This window comes from Bufo gargarizans, chromosome 2, assembly GCF_014858855.1.
Source record: "Bufo gargarizans isolate SCDJY-AF-19 chromosome 2, ASM1485885v1, whole genome shotgun sequence".
In the NCBI taxonomy this organism is placed as follows: domain Eukaryota; kingdom Metazoa; phylum Chordata; class Amphibia; order Anura; family Bufonidae; genus Bufo; species Bufo gargarizans.
The window spans coordinates 569,150,442-569,173,594 of record NC_058081.1 but is presented as its reverse complement, the minus strand read 5'-3'; the positions used below and the strand labels follow the sequence as shown (position 1 = coordinate 569,173,594).

Below are 23,153 nucleotides of genomic sequence, written 5' to 3'. Positions count from 1 at the left end.
AAGCAGGTATATGAAAGCCCTTATTCAGCATTTTGTGGAAGCAGGTATATCGATAGCACACCTATACCAGTCCTTAAAAATACTTTTGTGGCCCTATTAGCTAGCGTTTGTAACAGTCTGTACCTGCTCCACAAAGCAACCTCTCCCTACACTGGCAAAACACAGAATGTAAAATGGCTGCCAGATCGGGTTCTGTTATAGGGTGGGGGTGTGTCCATGTGATGAAACGTCTCAATTAGCTGCCCTGTCCCACCTGATGTGTGTGTTATGGGTCAAAGTTTGGCGCAATGCAAAAGAATATGGCGCTGGCGAACATCGTGCAAAATCCGCCGTGAAACTACCGCCGGGCGAACCGCAAGGCTATCTCTAGTAGCAGGTGTCTGCAGCTGATCACATTTTCAAGCACCTAGCGCCAATCTGTGTCATGTGGGAGGGGCATAATAGCCAGATTAAAAGCAAAGTTTTTCAGCCAAATGAAACCTCCAAAATCAGATTAAGTCATGTGGGATGATTGTGTGATTCCTCCTGTGTATTGGCGTGCTAGTTGGCGTCACTTATTACAAACTGAAAGGGACAGAATCCTTGAACTAAGAGACCATGTGTAACACCCCAGAGTGGTGTTACCACTCCTGCACCCTGCTACTATCTCTAATGGGCTAACAAAACGTAATCTTATGTATTTTGTTCAGGTCCTCCACAACGTGCATTCCTATATCTTTATGCAACTTTTCATATCATGTGCCTGGTTCACCAGCAGATAGCAGCAAACATAGCAAAGCTGTACTTAGGTAGAATGAAACTCTCCATTCCATTCTAAACCCCCTCTGGAGAGAGGTGGGCTAGTCCAACTTCCTGCAGGAAGCATGGGGACCAGTTCCAGTTAGTTCTAGCTTACCCCATGCAAGGGGAAGGGTGTGCAGAGGCACGTCTCTGCTGGACATGCCCACACCAGCCAGAGCACCCTAAGCTTCTGCTGGCCATGGAGGCAAAAGCCTAAAGTATCAAGAGCCAGGAGATTAGTTCCGTGGTTGAAGATAAGTCAGACTACAGAGTGAAGTGCAGCATCAAGAAGAAGCTGAGTTATCCAGTCAGCCTGTCAGTACAGCAGTGAGAGATAAAGATATAGCAAAGTTGAGTTTGCCTGCCAGTTTAATGCTAAAACCTGCTGGAACTAAGACAAAGCATGTAAACCCTTTGAAGAAACGTTTATTCATGTAAAGCCGCCATTTAACTTCATCTCAAGTTCTGGACACAAGTTATTTCTTCAAATCCCTCAATATTCCCCCTATATATTGCTTCGGAGCCAAAGCTTGGGGTCCAGCCATATCCAGGTAGGAAAAACAAAATAAAAAAGTCAAAATGCTGCACCAACCTGATATATCTTATAATGGAAGCACAGACTGTGCTTGGAAAAGGCACCACGTAGAGAACTAGTTAAAAATAAGGAAGGAGGTCCAGCCTCCAAAAAAGGTGATGTTCTTGATTCCAATACACACACAATGGTTAAAAATCCAACATAGCAGACAGGGCTGCGCGTTTCGGATACTCTAATACCTGATCCTTATTCATGACCATGATGTTCAGTAAGATGGCACAGTAAGATGTCAATGGAGGCTGAAATGGAGGTCTGACCTCTTCAGCGATGAGTTATGCTTTTGTCCTGGATACAATGATAGCTGGAGAGTGGTCTGGAGACCAGGTGGGAAAACACAAGAAGGGAATGTCACACCAGTCCTAGTCCATAGGGATTATGGTGTGGAGTATGTAGATGTACAGTAGCCGGACCCCTCTAGTCTTCATTTCAGGTGCACTAATAGCTCAGCGTTACAATGATTTGACCGTGGAACCCGTAGTACTGCCATTTCTCAAAAGCCGTTTTCCAACAGGACAACACCAGACAGCATGTTCCTTGTGCCACTGTGAGCAGCCTGCATGGCCTAAACATGGTACCATGGCCTGCAGCATCACCAGATTTGTATCCCATTGGGCACATCTGGGATATCATTGTTCTGCAATTGCAAAGCGAGCTGCCAACAGCGGATCTTGATGATAGCATGTGTGAGACAGTGACAGGTTTCACACAGGGTAAAGGCAAGGAAGGGTTGGATAGTGCGGTCCACACCCCTATTCCACCACAGGTGAGACCAGCTGGAAGTAATCAGGCTGGCATAAAGCGCCTCCCAGAGTGTCAGCCAGGGGGGAGTGTGTTGCCTGTGGACAGAGGCCTGGAGACTCTGTGTGGTCCAAGTCAGGAGGGCTATTCCCCAAGAGGCACTGCACTGGAGAGAGTGGGCATACTGTGCTCTGTACAGCCAGTAGGCTGTGGGACATTGGCTGAGAAAGCTGCATGTGAGTCAGGGATCTGTTTGTTTAGTTAGAGCCTGGACGGGCAAGTGTTTGTATTATTGTTTATGTTTACGCGGATGTGCCGCAATAAAGCACAGTGTTTGGACCTTAAACTTGGTGTCCTGAAGATATCTGTGAGAATGACCCCCGAAAGAGAGCTAATTCCCTACACATGTTAAGGTGTGCATGTGGCGCTCTGATACTCAATACTGATTAAATTGAGATGTTTACAATATTTTGTTTCCATTTTTGTTATAATTTATTAGCATTTAGTTAGCATATCATTCTTCTTGGTGTTCATTTTCGGTGGCGAGGAGTGTAGAATAAAGGATTTCTGTGTAGCCAGGTCTATGTTATCATTACATAGTACATATGAGTATAATATGTGTCTGTAATCTTTTTGGTTTTGTGACCCACAAATTGCAAAATGTATGTCTACGGATTACTTTCAATGGTATAAATAATGGCTATGGTAACTAAAACAATGAATCAGTGTCTCTGATTAAACTCTAAACATTGTCAGGCCCAGAAGACAAGTTTACTGATTGTTTGGGATGGCAATAAACCTAGTGCAGTCCAATGCTGTATAAGTGTCTTTAACACTATAAACCAGGGAACTGACAAACAAATGATATACCATGACAGAGGCTTCATGCACATGCCAGTGTCACACATGAAGACTGGGTGGAGGGATACAATGTCTTGTGGAATTTGTAGAACAAGCTTTCATTGTAAATGGAATCTGTCAGCAGTTCTGAGTCATTAAAACTGCTTACAGCAATTTATAGGTGACAGGGATAGAAATGAAGACATACTTAGAAAGATGGTCATGTAGATTGTATAACAGGAATTAAAGCTTTCATCTACCTGGCACCATGGGCACAATTGTCCAGAAGTTAGTCTCTTCATGTTCAATGCTTTGGGATCTCTGCCCTGAATATTTCCCAGCCCCTAACCTCCGCTCTAATGGATGGCTCAAGTAGTCTTCTGATTGGATAGTAGTTCTCAGAGCAGAGGGCCCAAGAAGTGTGTGCAGAGGGCCCAGGACACTGAAATGAAAGGGGCAACCTCCATCTATGTATTGCTCTCCACATTTTTTTGAGCCCTGGGCTCTGAGACTCCCTTTAACATCTTAGCAACCAATGATCGCATATTTACGTTCACGGTCTCTAAGTAATTCATTAAGTGAATTCTGCTTCATGCATGGTGGGTTCCGGCTTCGTTGCACAGTTGAGTTTGCTGACAGCAGCTGGGATCTGAGTGGCTCCAATCCTGGCTGTTTAACTAATCAGATGCCGCTGTCAATAGTGAATAGTGCACCAACAGTCAATAGTGTGCTCTTCTGTCCTCCAATCAGGATAGCCACAACGTAATCATGGACAGCTGATCAGCTGCTATGGCAGCCGGAGATCTTCTGAAGGTCCACAGAATACACAAGTATTGCTGAAATATTACAGGTTTAAAGGGGTTGGCCACTTTGTGGCTATTGTTGACCAATGTGTATGTAAGATGACTATATTATGTGACACTTACTAATATTGCCTTTGTTGATATTCTATGCCGTTTGCTTTATTTCATAAGTCATGTCCCCTTTTTGGGCAAATGTTCTGTGCTGTCCGCTTAGAGGTACTGTCCATAAGACTGCTGCTGATGTAGGGTCATGTGACCAAACACATCAATCAGCCTCCTCTAGTCTAACACACTGCACCAAACCTCCAACAGTGCAAGTGCAGACCATAGGTGAAATGTATTGAAATGGAGGAGACTGAGTGATTTGTCTGGTCACATCTGCAGCCATTTTATGGACCGGACCTTTGTGCAACAAGGGGAAATGTAGAAAATGGTGCAGAATTTAAATAAATAGGTGCCATATCATCATCTTACAAACACATTTGTCAACAGTAGCCAGAGGCCAACCCCTTTAATTAACATAAGGGGACTAATAAAAACAGTAAAATTTAACTGAATAAAGTTAAAAAAAATATTAAAAAAAGTAACACTACAGAGTCATAAATCCCTCCTTTCCCCATTTCTCCTATGTCTGTTGTACATTATGAGTAGGAACAGAGAACACGTAGAATATATGGTTGGAAACTCAAATTCCCTGTAAATCTATTTATCTATAGGCATTAATTAGAGAAGCTTGTGTCTGCTGATAGACGCTCAAAAGGCCTCTTTGCAACTTCCATTGTGTATTCTGTAGTAGCTCACTCCTCCGGTATTAACTCATAAAGGCAGTAATCCACATTTTCTAGTGTGATTTTTCCTAGATCTTGTTGGAAATTGCCCAAAAATATAGTGCAGGTTTGCCCTTTTTAGTGCATTTTTATTTGGAACATTTTATTTTAGAGAAATCCACTGCAACTAGCTACCATGGGAGGGTGGGGCTAACCTGGAAAGGGGTATGACCTAAAACGCACCATTTAGCAAAACTTGGCGCCATTTTGGCATTCAATTCTTCCACAATTAAAGGGCTTCTGTCACCCCCAAAACACAATTATTATTTTTTTGGGCTTGTTAAAATCCTTATTTAACGACTATTCCCTATATAGGGCTCTTACCTTGTTCTGTGGCTTCGTTTCCTTAAAAATCGATCTTTTAAAATATGACTTCACTACCAGCAAGTAGGGCGTCTAGGCGAGCCTCCTTCTCTCAGAGCGCCTGAGCCGAATGAAATTTGAAATGGTGACAGGGCCGGCCGGAGGAGGAGAGGGTTCGCTGGCCCTGTCAATCAACAGCAGGAGGGGGCGGTTTTTTGCGGCGGCTACCAGCAAGTAGATGCCCTACTTGCTGGTAGTGAAGTGATTTGCATATTTTAAAAGATCGATTTTTAAGGAAACAAAGCCACAGACAAAGGTAAGAGCCCTATATATCGAATAGTCGTTAAAGAAGGATTTTAACAAGCCCAAAAAATAAATTTGTGTTTTGGGGGTGACAGAAGCCCTTTAAGCCAACCAATATTTGGAACAGAGTCTGAGAAAAGTGTCTGTCCCTGCACCAGATTTATTATCCAGCCTGAGCCCCTGTGATAAACCTGGTGCAGGTGTAAACATCTACTGTCTACAGGATTATTAAATCTGTCCCAGTGAGGCTAACAATATAAATATATTATGATACTACTCTATAAGCAGTTCTCTGATGTATACATTTGGATATCACTATTTGAGTGCCTAAGCTTTAAGTTGAATCTCTACTTTTTAGCAGCATTTTGTTTCTAGGACCACAATTCTGTGCTGATTAATTTCTTAACCTATCCGTATAGCTGTCATAGCTCTATTTCTGTCATTATGAGCTGGAAATGACAACATTCTTGCTTTCTCCAGCCACCACTAGGGAGTGTTTATGTGTTAATGCATGCATTAAGCTTTAAAGCGCCCTCTAGTGGTGACACAAAGGATTTGGAGCGCTGTATCACAGAAATCTAAATTTGACTGCTGTAAATACACTTAAGAAATTGATGCAGCATTTTGAACCTACTTTTCAAAGAAGAATATTTAGTTCAAACTATTTTGGGGAGCATCTCCAGAAAAAAACATGTGATTATTATTCTTTGTTAAGACCACTTCCATAGACAGAAGAGAATCTCAGGATTTACAAGCATTGTAATGGGCATGAGTGAGGACCCACTGTACCAACCAACTGGTTTGGCTTATGGCTAACTCTGAGGGTGTTATCCTGGAAGTCCTTCAGTACTCACCATTTAACTTCTATACAAGGATCTGGACTTCGCTGTGCAGAAACCACAAGGCTGCTACCCCTTGAGATGGTCCCTGTGTGGTTGGCAGCTGACCCACGGGGTCAGAGATACCCTATGTGTGGGCAGGCAGCGTACAAGGGTATCCATAAGACAAGTCTGAGGTCAGCCCAGGCAGCAGTAGGGTAATCTAAGAAACAGGCTAAGGTCAGGGCAGGCGGCTAGAAGTCAGAATCGGCAGTCAGGCTGGAGTGCGGTACATGGGTGGTCAGACAATGAATACACCTTTGCTGGTTACTAGAGACTAGTTACTTGAGATTAGCATTAGAACCAGTTTGCTTGATTTGTCTTGTGTCGTACAGTTTTTTTTTTTTTTCTGCTTTCTATATCTGAAACACTGATCCAAAGTCATCTGTTCCCAGGGTCATTCAGTGTTTTTAAATGTATTCATTGGCTTAGTTATTAATACTGATTCACATGGACACTACCTAGTTGGGAGTACTGGTTCTCCTTGCGGTCATCTGGCTAGTGTTGGAAGTTTTACAGGCAATGCTCCTCAAGAAAAAAGTATGGAAATAAGCTCCCCTCCAGAAGAAGGAACACTTTGTGGGTCATGTATTAAGACCAGTGTTTCAGACACTACACCAGTCTTTTATAATGCCCTGTGCTGGTGTTGGATCTACCAAAGTTATGTAGAGGCACCGGCCTCCATATAACTTCAACCGCTGCTTCTAAATCCTTCTAGCTCCCTTGCTGGCATAGATTTAGACAATTTTCTACACCTAAAACAGGTGTAGAAAATGATGAATGAGACGGGCCTGCCTGCCCACCCCCTTTCCTGCCCACACCCACTTTTTTAGACCTGCCATGAGCGGGGAAAAGTTGCAGATTGCGGCACAAAGGACCTTTGCGTCACAATCTGCACCAGATACACGCGTAATATAGGTGTATTTTCTGTTTAGTAAATGACCCTCTTTGTCTCTAGTTCCAAGTGTAAGGTAGATACCTGGTAAGTCAAGGTCCACCCTACTAGGGATATCAGCCAAAACATGGGTATCTCTAAACCTCAGTCAGATTTCAAGGATCTTTAAAGCATCTGACATTGACTTCCAGGGCAGCTTCCTACTACATGTGGCACTAGAGAAACAGTTTCGTCCTTCTAGAAGAGAACTCATTTGTAGACACAACTCATAGTTGTTGGGTTTCACCAAGTGAGTTACTGCTAAAGGTTACATAAAATCAAGAATACATCCATGCATACTCAACAGTGCAGTCATAGAATAAGTCACTCATTATGAAGTGACATCCAAGGTGACAATGATTGCACCGTTCCAATAGGCTAGTTCAACTTCTGCCTTACTAAGAGATGCTCAAGTCAGACCTTAGTAATAGACACTTGTGGGGTCATTTATCAAACTGGTGTAAAGCAGAACTGGCTTAGTTGCCCATAGCAACCAATCAGATCCCACCTTTCATTTTTGACAGCTCATTTGGAAAATGTAAGGAGGAATCTGATTGGTTGTTATGGACAACTAAGCCAGTTCTATCTAACACCAGTTTGATAAATGACCCCATTGATCTGTGGAGTGATGATGTGAGTTTCAGAATCTGACAGTCTGACAGATACATTTTGGCTTAGTGGATGCCAGAAGAACATTCTTACTCAATTCATGGTGCCAACAGTAAACATTATTGGAGGAATACTGGTTTAAAGGGGTTTTCTGAGATATTAATACTGATGAGAAGGCAGCAGTGCTCTCAATTTTTCCTAGGCCAGTGACGTCACGGTCCTCATTCACGTGACCTAGGTGCAGCTCAGTCCCATTACAGTGAATAGGGATGAGCGCAATACCAAGCACAACCACTATACAATGTATGGCGCTGTGCTTGGTAAGCTGCAAGAAGACCACAGTGCTCACAGGAACTACTCTGACTTCTCAAAAAGCTGATTGGCGGGGGGCCCAGGTGTGGGACCCCCACCAATCAGATACCGAAGACCTATACAGAGGATAGGCCATCATCAATATTAAAATGTCTGAAAACCCTCTTAAGGTGGCTTTATCCTGGGTTCCCTAGTTCAAGTAAATGGAAACATCCACAATAAAGTTATAATAATACTGGGCTTCCAATTTTGCCAATATACAAATCAAGTACCATAAAACAATTCTTGCTGAGATGGTTGGCAAAGACTATCCTTACTATCAGCCAACTGTGAACCGTTGCCAGACCCCACTAGGGATCTTATGGTTGAATGGATGGAGTCATGTTGCAAAATGAAGTATTTCCAAGAAATGAGATGTTCACCCAAAACATATAGATTTGATATTCTTCATACTTTAGGCTGTCTGGTATATCTGTTTGCCTGAACTTTTATCGTGAAATTCTAGTATGTGGAGCAGTTACAATTTTTATGGTTAAAGTCAGGAGTGGATTCAAAACGAGTGGTAAATAATTAAGGGCTTATGCTTCTTCTCTTCCTGTTGGAGCCACCACTTTCTTTGGCTGAAAAGGACTGCATTGAAAACTGCCCTTGTTTCCAGCCTAAGGCTAGTTTCACATTTGCGGCAAGAGATTCGTCAGGGAACAGGCTGTCGGAGCTCTCTGGATCCAGCATTGCCGGAATGTATCAGAATGCCCACTGGCATCATCAACTATAATGCAGTCCTGGCAGAGATTCGGCCACTACTCTGCAAATATGCCGAGAAACATGCGGGACAAAAAAATACGCTGGAAAACCCCTTTAAGTATACTGTATGCCATGTTCTTAGTTAGGTACTAATGAAAAATAATAATAAAGAAAAATAATGAATATTTTAATAATCTATTTTGTATGAAAAAGCTATTTGTGCCCATATTTTCTTAAAATTACACATTTTACCTGCAGTAATGAATAATAAATGTGCAGTACTGACCATCTATTTTCTACACAATTAGGAAGAAGATCACTTAACCTGAAAGTCAAAATGAATGCCTCACCTCGGTATGTACTATGCCTGCATTTATTATTAGTTAAAATTAGGAACGTAACTACTTGTGGAATTAACGTGTTTAGAAATTTTATAGTATGTACTGTGGCAATCGATAGGTACTCTGTGTGCCACCATATGGTACCTCCAGCAATGCTTCTAGGGCAGAACACCTCCATAACATGCCAAGTCAGTGGTACCTTGGTGACGAAACTAAAGTAATAAAATTACAAAGTAAAAATGCATCCTATGCAAATATTCCTACAACTTAGCTGAACTTAGGAACTTTTGGTGCACCAAATTCAAGAGTTAAAATATAGTTACAGTGGTGCTTAAAAGTTTGTGAACTTTCTATATTTCTGCATAAATTTTACCTAAAACTACATCAGATTTTCAGACAAGTCCTAAAAGTACTGTATAAAAAGATGACCAAATCAAACAAATGAGTCAAAAATATTAGGCTTGGACATTTGTTTATTGAGGAACGTGATCAAAAATCACATGTCTGTGAGTGACAAAAGTATGTGAACCTTTGCTTTCAGTATCTGGTGTGACACCCCCCCCCCCCCTTCCTTGTACAGCAATAACTGCAACTAAACATTTCCAGTAATTGTTGATTAGTCCTACACGTCACCTTGCAGGAATTCTCTTCAGGTCTTTCCACAACATTTCCTTAAGATTAAGGTCAGGACTAGTGATGAGTGGCAGGGGCTATATTCGAATTTGCAATATTTCAGGAATATTTGGGTGAATATTCATCAAAAATTCGTGAATTCGCGAATTCAAGATTATTTTCTTGATCGTGAAAAATCGGCAATGTAATATTTGCGTAATTCACGCAAAGTACAGGCGTGGGTTGCTTTTGCTACATTTTCTAAGCGGCTAGAAGTTTCCTGAGATTGGAGAAAATAGTTGGCACTGCAGAACATTAAAAATGGCATTATATGCAGTTAGAGTGCTCCAATATATTCGCAAATATATGATGCGAAAATTTTTGCATAATACGTGAAACTTCACATTTTAGCAGGTTTGCATGTATGTATGGACAGCAGATCCTATCACACTACCTAACACCCTGCACTGCAACAGATACACTATATCAGGATATAACCTACACTGACTATCTGTATTATATACACTGAACAAAACTCTTTCTGTTTTGCTCCCATTTTGCATGAGCTGAACTCAAAGATCTGAAAAATTTTCTTCATACACAAAAGACTGATTACTCTCAAATATTGTTCACAAACTTCTCCTTTACCGAGATAATCCATCCCACCTCACAGGTGTGGCATATCAAGGTGCTGATTAGACAGCATGAATATTGCACAGGTGTGCCTTAGACTGCCCACAACAAAAGTCCACTCTGAAATGTGCAGTTTGATCACACAGCACAATGCCACAGATGTCGCAACGTCTGAGGAAGCGTGCAATTGGCGTGCTGACAGCAGGAATGTCTACCAGAGCTGTTGCCCATGCAATGAACGTTCATTTGTCTACCATAAGCCGTCTCCAAAGGTGTTTCAGAGAATTTGGCAGTACATCCAACCGGCCTCACAACCACAGACCACGTGTAACCACACCAGCCCAGGACCTCCACATCCAGCATGTTCACCTCCATGATCGATTGAGACCAGCCACCCGGACAGCTGCAGCAACAATCGGTTTGCATAACCAAAGAATTTCTGCACAAACTGTCAGAAACCGTCTCATCTGCATGCTCGTCCTCATTGGGGTCTGGACCTGACTGCAATTCATCGTCGTAACCGACTTGCTCACATTTGATGGCGTCTGGCACGTTGGAGAGGCATTCTGTTCACGGATGAGTTCCGGTTTTCACTGTTCAGGGCAGATGGCAGACAGCGTGTGTGGCGTTGTGTAGGTGAGCGGTTTGCTGACGTCAACGTTGTGGATCGAGTGGCCCGTGGTGGCAGTGGGGTTATGGTATGCGCAGGCGTATGTTATGGACAACGAACACAGGTGCATTTTATTGATGGCATTTTGAATGCACAGAGATACCGTGAGGAGTTCCTGAGGCCCATTGTTGTGCCATTCATCCACGACCATCACCTCATGTTGCAGCATGATAATGCACGGCCCCATATTGCAAGGATCTGTACACAATTCCTGGAAGCTGAAAACATCCCATTCTTGCATGGCCAGCATACTTACCGGACATGTCACCCATTGAGCATGTTTAGGATGCTCTGGATCGGCGTATACGACAGCGTGTTCCAGCTCCTGTCAATATTCCGCAACTTCGCACAACTATTGAAGAGGAGTGGACCAACAATCCACAGGCCACAATCAACAACCTGATCAACTCTATACAACAGAGATATGTTGCACTGCGTGAGGCAAATGGTGGCCACACCAGATACTGACTGGTTTTCTGACTTCCCCCAGTAAGGAAAAACTGTGCACATTTCAGAGTGGACTTTTATTGTGGGCAGTCTAAGGCACACCTGTGCAATATTCATGCTGTCTAATCAGCACCTTGATATGCCACACCTGTGAGGTGGGATGGATTATCTCGGCAAAGGAGAAGTGCCCACTAACACAGATTTAGTCAGATTTGTGAACAATATTTGAGAGTAATGGATCTTTAGTGTATGTAGAAAATGTTTCAGATCTTTGAGTTCAGCTCATGCAAAATGGGATCAAAACCGAAAGTGTTGCGTTTATATTTTTGTTCAGTGTATATAAGCTATCTACCTAACTATCTATATACTGTAGTGTGGAAAGCACAGAGCACAGCAATGACGCTGCTGTCTCTCTCAGAACTTTAAAAAAAACTGTAGAAAATGGCTGCTGGGGAGGTTCTTATATAGTAAGGGGTAGGCAACTTTCCTATTGGTTGCTAGGGATGTTGCTAAGCTCAGACAAAGACATTGCAGCCGTCTCATTGGCCCACAAGCAAGAAGGGAGGTTACTAATGAAAAAAAATCTAGAATATTCGAATTTAGGAATATATATCACCATATTCTAAATATTTGCGAATTCTCAAAGTGGCAATATTAATATTCGTGATCAACACTAGTCAGGACTTTGACTTGGCCATCCCAAAGCTTTAACTTTATTCTTTTTTTAAAGGGGTTGTCTCACTTCAGCACGTGGCATTTATCATGTAGAGAAATTAAATACAAGGCACTTACTAATGTATTGTGATTGTCCATAGTGTCTCCTTTGCTGGCTTGATTGTACACTCCTTGTTATGGCCACCGCTGCAGCGCAGATGCGAGGTGGCCGGGGTGGGAGCTGCTGCGCATAGAAGTGAATGAAGAGAATGCTATGCATATATGGCATGCTCTCCATTTATAGCAGGATCTCACTCTTGAAAAAGGAGCTGGTTCCACAGGTGGGACCCGCACCTGTCAGACATTTATGGCATATCCTATCGATATGCCATAAATGTCCCAGATGAGACAAGCACTTTAAACTTTTCTCTACACTACCATGATTTTGAGAAGTGAAAACCTTCACTGGCATCACCAATATACATAGCATCAAATCTACGATGATGCAAATACTGGTAACTAGTAATGCCATCAGGTAGGTTCCTCTGTAGGCAGGTCATGCCATCAACCTTTACTTGTGCTTAGCCACCAGTAACTATTTAGCAGTTTGACCCGCCATTTCCACGTGCCATATGGCGCAACCTCTAACCACATATGATCTTGACATCCTCCTACCGGTTGCCGTTTGCTTTGACTCCCGGCTTTTGTCCTTTATTGTGCTTCTTTGTTGTTTCATGGAATTAATGATACAATTGTAGAAAATTTGGCAGCTGTGATAACAATCTGCCTGGATCTTATCATCCCCTTAATCTGGTCTAAATCTGCCTGGCAGGTGTAAGGAGGAAATACAGAAATGTGAATAGAGGGTGGGAGTGGGACCTGCACTCAGGCCAAACCACTCCAGCTGGATTCTTTTGGGTTCCCTTAAAACAACATTTCCCGTCTGGTGTTTTCTCTGGTCATAGATCCTGCATGAATGTACATATGTGATGTGACTCATGGAGGCGCCAGCGTGCATGCGGCACTGACGTAATACACCCTCTGTGCATGTATCACTGTATGACAAGAAATGGGTGACACGCCATATACTGTAAGACCTCTATTGGAGGCTGTATTGGTTATCTCTGCAATATACTGGCATACGTGCTAGCATCCACTATAGACGGTCAGTGTATCATTATTCTCTATATTACTAGTCTGATCATTACATTCTAATATCTTTTTCTCTTTCAGACTAAACGGGGTGTCAAAACCCAACGCCAAATCCATATATGGTGAGTCCAATATTAGCACTGAGGAGCCTGTTGTGTTGGCAGCCCCAATACCTGGCCTAATTAAAGGAAATGTGTTATCGGAAATTGACCTATTGTTTAAATCGAGTTTTTATGCTGAACATATTTTTTTTTAAATGTTGGTTATTAATTTTCCATGCCGCTATCTATATTTTTCGCTTTGGCCACTAGGCCTAAAACTAGATGCTGTTTTCAGATTCTCTCCTCTCTGGTTAAATAGGTTGTTCAATGAAGATCCCTGTCCATATGGCATATTAGGTTATGGAGGTTATCCCCCATTTGGGGTTATGGTTGGCTTGAGCCATCCTTGTATTACTGCTACAATAGCAGTTTGTGCCCACTGCCGCTCCTCTCCTACTGGTGGGCATGAACGCCACCTTACTCACCCATTCCATAGCTACAGGGCTCGGGAGACTTAGTCTCACCATCGTCTTCCTGCCCTGCAGTCCCAGGCGCTGGGGTAGAGATGCTCCTTCCATGCAGGCTGGGGCCTACTTCCTGCTAGCAATGCCTCTCTCTGCCCGTAGGGCGCTCCTCAATCTTTCCCAGCCAATAGCTGGTTAGCCTGGGTTACTTTAGGCATCTTCCCCTGTGGGAAGGTGCCTGAGCAATACATTTTAGTACCCTAGTTTCCTCCAAAGGTGTGCCGTATTCATTTGGATGTTCCATGTACCTTCCTCCGCTTTTTCTCTGTTCTAACCCTGATATGACTGACACTACTTCAAGAGGTAGCGGTCTAGTGGTTCACCTGCAGTGAAGTGTAGATCCCTGTATTGGGATAAAGGGTGAACAACTGAGGAGCCATTTAGATAAGCACTTAGGAGTAGCCCCAAGCCAAACCTGTTCAAGTGACACAGTGAGTGGCCGCCGTATAATGCTTCGTTCCTCTGCATGGGAAATGCCTGGCTGGCCGTGACTTTCCATAGCATGATCAGCTGGGGGGTGCCAGGAGTAGATGCCCAAAGAGTTTAATTTTGAAAGGTCGATGTCTCTGATGTGACAACTTTTTAAATATTGGGTGGCTCTAATAGGAAATATGCAGTGTTGGACTGGGGTGCCTAGGGCCCACCAGTAAAATTCATTTTGGGGGCCCACTGTAAAGCTGCATATAAATATTAACCACCCATACAGTGGCGGCAGCAGCAAGATGCTACAATATGATTATGGGGGCCCATGCAGTAACTTTGAGAGGGAAGGTCCCTGGGTAAAGAGGACATGGCTAGCCTGACTCTATATCTAAAAGTCATCTCAGCCACCCAACATGTCTATAATAATAAACTGGGTGCTTTGTTAAATAATGTCTCCAGGCTTATCTAGTGCTGTCAGTGTACTGTGCCATGTTCCACTTGTAAAAGGGTTAAGGGACCCATCTTGCTCAGGGGCCCACTTGTTCCCCTGTGGGCCAGTCCGAGCCTGGACATATGTTGTCTTGATAAAATAAACCCTTTAGTGCCATTTTAACCAAACAGATAATTGAGATTTATGCTTTGACTTTAGCTTTACATTGACGATGGTGCGGGTTTGGTGGAGTTCTGTCCATATCAATAAGCAAAAAAAGTAATCTCCTTTGTAAAGGCTCAGTTACTAGAAAATCTAGACTATCAAGTCTGCTAGTCACACCTGTCATAGGCATGGATCTAACGTCTATAATTATGGTAGCTACAGGTGGTACAACTCACAAACCCACCTGCTTTTCATTTCCACAATGTGTAATAAGCAGAAGGTTGGAAACAAGAAAGTAATGGGGTGGAGGACGACCCAGGGTTCCATAAATCTATAAGTCCATTGTGAACCAGAGTTGTTCGAAATGGCCACATGAGAGCAAGGGGGACACTATAGAAGGCTATTAATTTAGGAGATTTCTAGCAACTTATAAAAAAAAAAAAAAAAAAGGTGTTCTGATGGTTCCACTGGTGCAGAGAGAAGAGAAGAACCATTTTTGGTGGAACTGGGCTTCCCTAATGCCCTGAGATAAAAGGGTATTTACCCTGCTTTTATACATACAAATGGGTTTGATTTGCAAGGTTGAACAATTGTCCAATGTGTTTTAAAAAAGCCTAGGATGATTCTACTGTGGTGAACACCAGATTATTCAAGGACTTGAACCACTGGACTCATCTCATCGATTCATGTAACAGATGAGTTCTTTTACGACATAATGCCAAAATGGCCATTTGTAACGGGACATCTTTAGAAAGCTAACCCCCAGTTGCATAAGGACATGCTGGTGGTTTAGTGGTCCCAAGTCTAGTTTGAGAATCATCCCCACATTTTCTATGATTGCAGTTTCTTAAATGAGGGCCTAAGTTTTTAAAGGGGTATTTCTACCTAGCCAGCAAGTGTGATAAAATCATAAAGACTATATACTTAACCATTTTATCCTCCACCACATCCAGTGCCACCACTCTGGTCCTCCCCAGTGTGCTGTGTTGTATAAATTACATGCCTGTATACTCCATGTGACTGCCACAGCCAATCACCAGCCTCAGCAGTTAGGTGCCATATAGTGTATACTGCTGAGGCCATAGATTGGCTGCAGGCAGTGTCCATTGTATAAGGTTATGTCATTGTTGCAGCTAAAAAGCGGGGAGGAACAGTGCTGGAATTGTGGGGATGAAATAGGTAAGTCTATATTCTTTTATTATTTTATCACAATTGCTGCCACGGGGGGATTTTGTTATTAAGTTAACAACCCCATTAAACCTTTTGCTTATGTGCACAAGGGATTGACATCCTGTGTCAGAATGAGAGCAGGATCAGGCAGGGATAGCTGTGCTCCAGTCTGACAGTAACCAGAGAGAACACAATATGAACAATGTCCACTTGTTGTCTTTACAAACAGATATGACATTCAGACTACATGTTACCAGTTACCCTGACAAAATCTGGGGCTCAGGCAACAGAACAAAGCTGGTCATACATCTGTGAACGGGACTATACAGGGGAAGATCCAAAGCAATGTATAACACAAAAGAGATTTTACAGCATCTTGGCTAATTTTATTGGGATGAACCAACTTCTTCCTTTTGTCATGAGAAACCAAATATAGAGACACTTTACACCTACACGGACATTGAGTTCAACCATTCTTTGCTTGGTTGTCCTCTACTGCAGGTGACAACATACATGGCACTTTTAACCTAATATATAAAGCTGAGAGTATGTGAGTGTGTGTGTATGTCCACTAAAGGAATCCGCACTGTCACATTTACAATCACGAAATTTGGCACACAGGTACATCAGGTGTCCGGGAAGGTTTTAGACCAGGTCTCAGCTATCTAAGACATATTGTTCCTGAGATATTCCCCAAAAATGCATTAGCCAATAGAAGCTTGGTCACATGACCCTTATCAGCCAATAGAAGCTCGCAGGTCCTCCAGCCTCCACATACAGTTTTACTCCAGGTTTCCATAACAACCCAGCCAGTTATCTTCACTGTTGTAGATGAGTTTTAAAGGAAATCTGTCACCAGGATAATCGCTATTGAAGTAAAGCCATGGCCTAATAGCACTTAGTACCTTATTTCCAGATGTGCCTTTGTTCCAGCAAAATATGTTTTTATCCTCTGAAAATCCAGTTTATTTGGTGTGCAAATGAGCCAGTAAGGTGCCCAGAGGGGCGTCACTCTTGCAGAAAGGAGCCCAGACACGCCCCCTGCCACAATGTGTCCACCCTCAAAACACTTAAAACCCCACCCCCAGGTCCCCTAAGCCACGCCCTTACCTTATTAGCCCACGCCCACTCCCATTCCCACTCCTGAGCCGATGGGGATTGAAAAAAATGAAGGTAAAAATCAACTTCTGTCAGCTGCAGGGGTGGGAGGGAGGGTGACTTTCTCCCTGCAGCTCACACTCAGACAGTACAGTGCTGCTGTCTTAGATTGAGCTGTTCAAAAGGACATGCCCCAGATCCAGTTAGGACATGCCCCCTCCCACTCCTCAGCCGACTGAGATTAAAAAAATTAAGTTAAAAATCAATGTCTAAGTTTTGCTAAGCCATGCCCAGATCTGGTTAGGCCACACCCCTCCCACTCCTGAGCCGACAGGGATTGAAAAAATGAAGGTAAAAATCTACTTCTGTCAGCTGCAAGGGTGGGAGGGAGGGTGACTTTCTCCCTGCAGCTCACACTCAGACAGTACAGTGCTGCTGTCTTAGAGTGAGCTGTTCAAAAGGACACTCCCCCAATCCAGTAAAGGCCACTGTTAAGGGGGCGGGCCCCTTTGGAGGTCACTGTCAAGGGGGTGGTATGCTGTGAAAGTCACTGTTAAATGGGAAGACTGCTGTAAAGGTCAAAGTTAAGGGGGTGGGCTGCTGTGGAGGTCCAATTTTAAGGGATGGGGCACTGTGGGGGGTTCAGTGTTAAGGGGTGGGGGGCTGTGGAGGTCACTGTTTTGGGGGAGGGGGCTGTAGATGTCACAGTTATAGTGGATAGTGTTGATATCTTTTAACGACACACACAAACATTAAATTAAATAGATTAAATATACCCGAGCGAAGCCGGATCCTTCAGCTAGTAATAATAATAAAGCTCATTATTTGCCCCTGTGCGGTATTACTTTATAGCACTGAAATGTTTTGGCTTTAAAAAAAAATGCAGAAGATGTATGATTGAGCAGCTTCTTCAGCTCAAGGATTCCTAGTGAATTATTCTGATTCTGTTTATCAACTCCCCAAAATTGTACAGTGTTGTGAAAGATGGAGTTCCTGCCCCAGTATGAGACTGGTCTCATCATTGCCAGCTTGCTACATCAGAATTGCACCGTGTGTAGGTCCAGAGTTCAAGATGTTGAAGACAATAATTGATTGCTGGTACAGTGTACCAGTTATATGGTGTTGAAGTGGCATCACTTAAAGCATGTGTATCAAGATATTAACATCCTGTATCCACGGGAGCATCTTATGGAGGTCTGACTAGAGGTACCCCCTCCACCAATGAGAACAGGGGTCCTAAGTGCCTCAAATGAATGGAGCGCTATACTCGACCACCGCTCCGATGATTTTGTGTCGCAGTGCCAGAAATAGCTGAGAGCAGGAGTCCCACAGATCAGATGCATATCTATAGCCTGCAGAAAGAGCATAAGGTCATATCTAAGTACAAACCCTTTAACTCATAGTTAAAAAATTCTCCTGCACTATAGAGGAACCTCCTGAAGTAAGAAGAGACTCTCAGAGTCCTGGAGGCATTAGCGAGTCTCCTGCCAGATGTTTTAATACAGTCAAGTCTCCTGCAGGATAAAAAAAAATTCTAATTCCAACTCATTTAAATTTTTTTGCCGAACCTACTGCATAGTATGGAAAATTATGGTAAACATCACCAGTAGAAAATTATAATAAGTTATAAGAATTGAAACAGTATATTATTTTGGGGGTAACACTGAACATCCTATAGATCCAGATCATGAGACCTCCTGTGAGATGTCCTGTTATCTCCCTGCACACCCTAGAACCTGTGCATGAATACAAATATCCTTCAAGCTTGCCCATCCCTAAGCAGAAGAGGATATTGTTTTATAAAGTGTGAACCGCACCCTGTTTGGTTTCATTCCTTTCATATTTCTTCTTGTGAGAGGTTTGTTCTTTCCTTATCTTGAGAATACATCACTTTTGCTGAAATGTTCCCGTCCTGTTCTCGAGGGTCACCTGGCTGTCCTGCTATCACTCTTTATTACTGTAGTCCCTGTAGGAATGACATCACGTGTTATAGGGGATAGTTTTTTTTCTGGAATCATATATTTCATTTACATTCTCTAATATAGTTGTGTCTGTCTCTGTTATTAGTTTGCATCCACATAATGGGTATAGATTGATGTAAATATCATCCCTGTTCAATATACCGTATATCAATCTAAATAGTTTAAAAGAGCACCTGACAGCAGGACCAACAATAATTAATCAAAGATACTGCCTGGTAGGGTTGATCCTGCTGACTAAGGATGCCTGTCTTGTGAAAATCAGTTTTGGTGTTCTCAAGAAAAATAAGAAAACGTATTTATGCAAATTAGAGCTTCAGCGCATCGAGGGGCGGGGTCAGCTCTCGGTGCACTTCAGCTACCCATCTATCAAGCACTGGCCCCACTCCTCAGTGCACTGAAGTCCTAATTTACATAAAGAGTAAACATTTCTTTTTATTGGGAGTGCTGCAACTGATTTTCACAGAACAGATATCATTGTAATCAGCAGGGTCAACTCGTTCAGACAGTCTGCCTGGTTTAATGAGGTTGATCCTTTTGACAGCAACTTTTTAACTGTAATAATCAGGAAATTTGGAACTGTGATCCTATGTGGTTAGGTCATTTCTCCTAATCTGAGTGGAACTTCAATTGACAACTATTCTACGCACTTCATGCTGTAACAGTCATTGACATATCTACATAAAGACAGACCAAGCCACTGCTGTAAAACTCTTCAGGAAAATGATGAAATTCTGACTGCCTGAAGCTGCCACTAGGGGGAGCACATTGCCTAAAATAGACAATACGTCAGCAGTATAAATCTATTGAAAGAGAGCTCCTCCTAGTGGTGGCTGCAGGCAGACAGGATTATTAAAAGCGGTTGTCTAGCTATTTTTTTTTTTAATTGTCAGTGTAATAATAATAAAAATAATATATACTTATCATCCAAAACCCCCTCCATTCCAGCACTGCTGCTGTTCTCCTCCCCATTGCTGCAGCCGTGATTTAATGGTTTGGCTTGTAGCAATCACATGCCATAAACTGCAGGTGACTGCTGTTGCCAATCACTGGCTTCAACAGTATACAGCACAAGGTACTTCTGGTCTGATTGCTGAGCCATGGATTATCATTACAGAAAATAATGCACCGTAGATTTCCATGTGTTTCTCAAATATTAGCTAAGGGGCAGCTCGGGCAGCTCTCGGCTTATACAGTGACATCATCTGCAATACAAGTCATACAATCTCTACCAAGTAAACAGGTTACCAAGAACCTGCTTTCTTAGACGAGATGTCCTGCATTCAGTTCTCCTGCTCCGATTTTGATATGGCATAAATTAAAGGGAACCTGCCACTAGGAAATTCAATGTTAAACACACTAACTCAGCCGAATGTAATGATACCTTTCACTTAGTGGTCAATTTCTTCACTTTTAATCCATATGCAGATGAGCAGTTAAATGCACTGAGGGCGGCCCAAGCCACTCTGTGCACCCTTACTCCTCCTGTCAGCCCCTCCTTTTTCTTCTTTATTGACATGGTCAGTCGAGATGACTAGGCAGAACCTGGCCCCATCAATCAAGAAGGAGAGTGATATCTATCCATCCATCTCTCTGTCATAATTATTTTTTTTTCCATTTACATAGCCGTATGAGAACTTGTTTTTTGAAGGACAAATTGTACTTTCTAATGGCAGCATTTAATGTTGCATATGATGTAGTGAAAAGCTTGAAAAAATTCCAAATGTGGTGGAATTGGGTAAAAATGTAATTCCACCATAGCTATGTAGATTTTGTTTTTATGGCGTTCCCTAGGGGGTAAACTGACAAGTTAACTTTACTGTGCCGGTCAGTACGATTACAAGAATACCATATTTTTATAGGTTTTCTTGTGGTTTAATACTTAAAAAAAAAAAAAACTATTGATACCATGGGGTGTTTAAGACTTTTTGATCACTTTTTATTCATTTTTTGGGCAGTGTATGGGATAAATACTTTTATATTTTAATAGTACAGGCATTTTGGTACATGGCAATACCAATGATCTTAATTTTTTTGCTTATTTTAAGGCCTCCTGCACACAACAGTATTTTTTAACGTCCCGCAAAACGTGGTTCCGTTTTAGGCCTCCTGCACACGACCGTTGTGTGCACCCGTGGCCGTTATCCCGTTTTTCTGCGGTCCCATTGACTTTCAATGGGTCCGTGGAAAAATCGGAAACTGCACCGCTTGGCAGCCGCGTCCGTGATCCGTGTTTCCTGGCCGTGAAAAAAATATGACCTGTCCTATTTTTTTCACGGCCAACGGTTCACAGACCCATTCAAGTCAATGGGTCCGTGAAAATCACGGATGCACACAAGATTGTCATCCGCGTCCGTGATCCATGTCCGTGATCCGTGTCCGTGATCCTTGTCCGTTTTTTCCTATCATTTCAATGGCAAACTTGACTTAGATTTTATTTTCATTTTTCATGTCCGTGGATCCTCCAAAAATCACGGAAGACCCACGGAAGAAAAAACGGACACGGATCACGGTAAAACGGAACCACGTTTTGCGGGACGTTAAAAAATACTGTTGTGTGCAGGAGGCCTTACCGTGATCCGTGTCCGTTTTTTCTTCCGTGGGTCTTCCGTGATTTTTGGAAATAAAATGAAAATAAAATGAAAATAAAATGAAAATAAAATCTAAGTCAAGTTTGCCATTGAAATGATAGGAAAAACGGACACGGATCACGGACATGGATCACGGACGCGGATGACAATCTTGTGTGCATCCGTGATTTTCACGGACCCATTGACTTGAATGGGTCCGTGAACCGTTGGCCGTGAAAAAAATAGGACAGGTCCTATTTTTTTCACGGCTAGGAAACACGGATCACGGACGCGGCTGCCAAGCGGTGCAGTTTCCGATTTTTCCACGGACCCATTGAAAGTCAATGGGACCGCAGAAAAACAGGTTAAACGGGACAACGGCCACGGGTGCACACAACGGTCGTGTGCAGGAGGCCTAAAAATGGGGAAACAAAAGATGATTTGCCTTTTTATAGCTTTTTATTTTTTATATTTTCATAAACCTTTTTTCACGTCTTTTTACACTTATTTTAATTATCCCTATGGGTCTTTAACAAACATGCAATCATCAAATCATTTCTCCCATAGACTGAAATGATTTATCACTGCAGGCCATGGGAGATACACTGTGCTCCTATCAAGCCCTGCCACAGGCAGAGCTTGATCGGTGCTGTGCTTATGCCTAGCATCTATTTACACCAGTATTTAGCACCATCTTTTTAAAACATTGTGGGGGAACATTTTTTAAAACCAGAATTTTCCACACTGGTCGTAAGACCCTCTGTGCTGCTGGAGGAAGTGCCAAATTTATGTAGACCCAGAGGCCTCTACACAAGTTTGGCGTTTCCTCCATCAGGCCGTGCAACAGACTTAAATGATGGAATGGTGGAAAAAGATAAATGAGCGTGGCCTGCTGGCCCACCCGCTTCCCTACCCACACCACACACCCTTTTCTTGCCACTTCTGAAAAGTGACGTGAGTAGGGAAAAGTCACAAATTTTGTCGCAAAATGGCATGTAACAAAATCTGCAACTTTAATATGCCACTAAGCAAGACCATTTTCTTTTATTCTTTAAATCTGTCATGATAAGCATAGAAAGTAAAAACAAAAACTTAGAGTAACTGTCATATTGTTTTTATTTGCTAGTTTATTATAGCTGGGCATGTATACCTGAGTTAGTCTGTCAATGATTGTCAAAAGATCTGTAATGACCTTATAATAACAGCTTTCATTAATGTCCTCTGTCCCTTTCCACAGCTCCCTTAAAACCATTACTAGGGCTTGTCTGTCTCCCAACTTAATGTAAACAGAAGACAGAGGAGCGGTCCTTCACACTGCATGCCTGCATTAGGCTTCAGAGTGAGGAGGCGTGTCTCTCAGTAATCTAATCTGATTGGCTGTCAGGGAGCTGCTGGCTACAGCAAGTCTGTATGGGAAGTGTGGGAAAGCAGTTTTGGCCTCAGATAACTGGTAGAGGAGCCATCTTGAGAAAGTTCTCATATTGTAAATGTTTAAACAGCCGTAACTAAGGGGAAAACTCAAGGAAAACAGTGGTATGTGAAGAAACTAAAGATTGCTTTATGCATAATGCTGATGCA

The 23,153-nt window shown here is 42.6% G+C and overlaps 1 protein-coding gene across 1 annotated transcript in view; it reads left to right on the top strand.

Moving 5' to 3' along the window:
- Positions 1–23,153, top strand: part of EPS8L1 (EPS8 like 1) — a 107,751-nt gene that overhangs the window by 32,263 nt on the left and 52,335 nt on the right. The window contains exons 2-3 of the mRNA XM_044281699.1: positions 8,975–9,020; positions 13,257–13,297. Of these exons, the coding sequence (XP_044137634.1) occupies positions 9,004–9,020; positions 13,257–13,297 (58 nt within the window). The 5' untranslated portion in view covers positions 8,975–9,003. The remainder of the gene's footprint in view (positions 1–8,974; positions 9,021–13,256; positions 13,298–23,153) is intronic.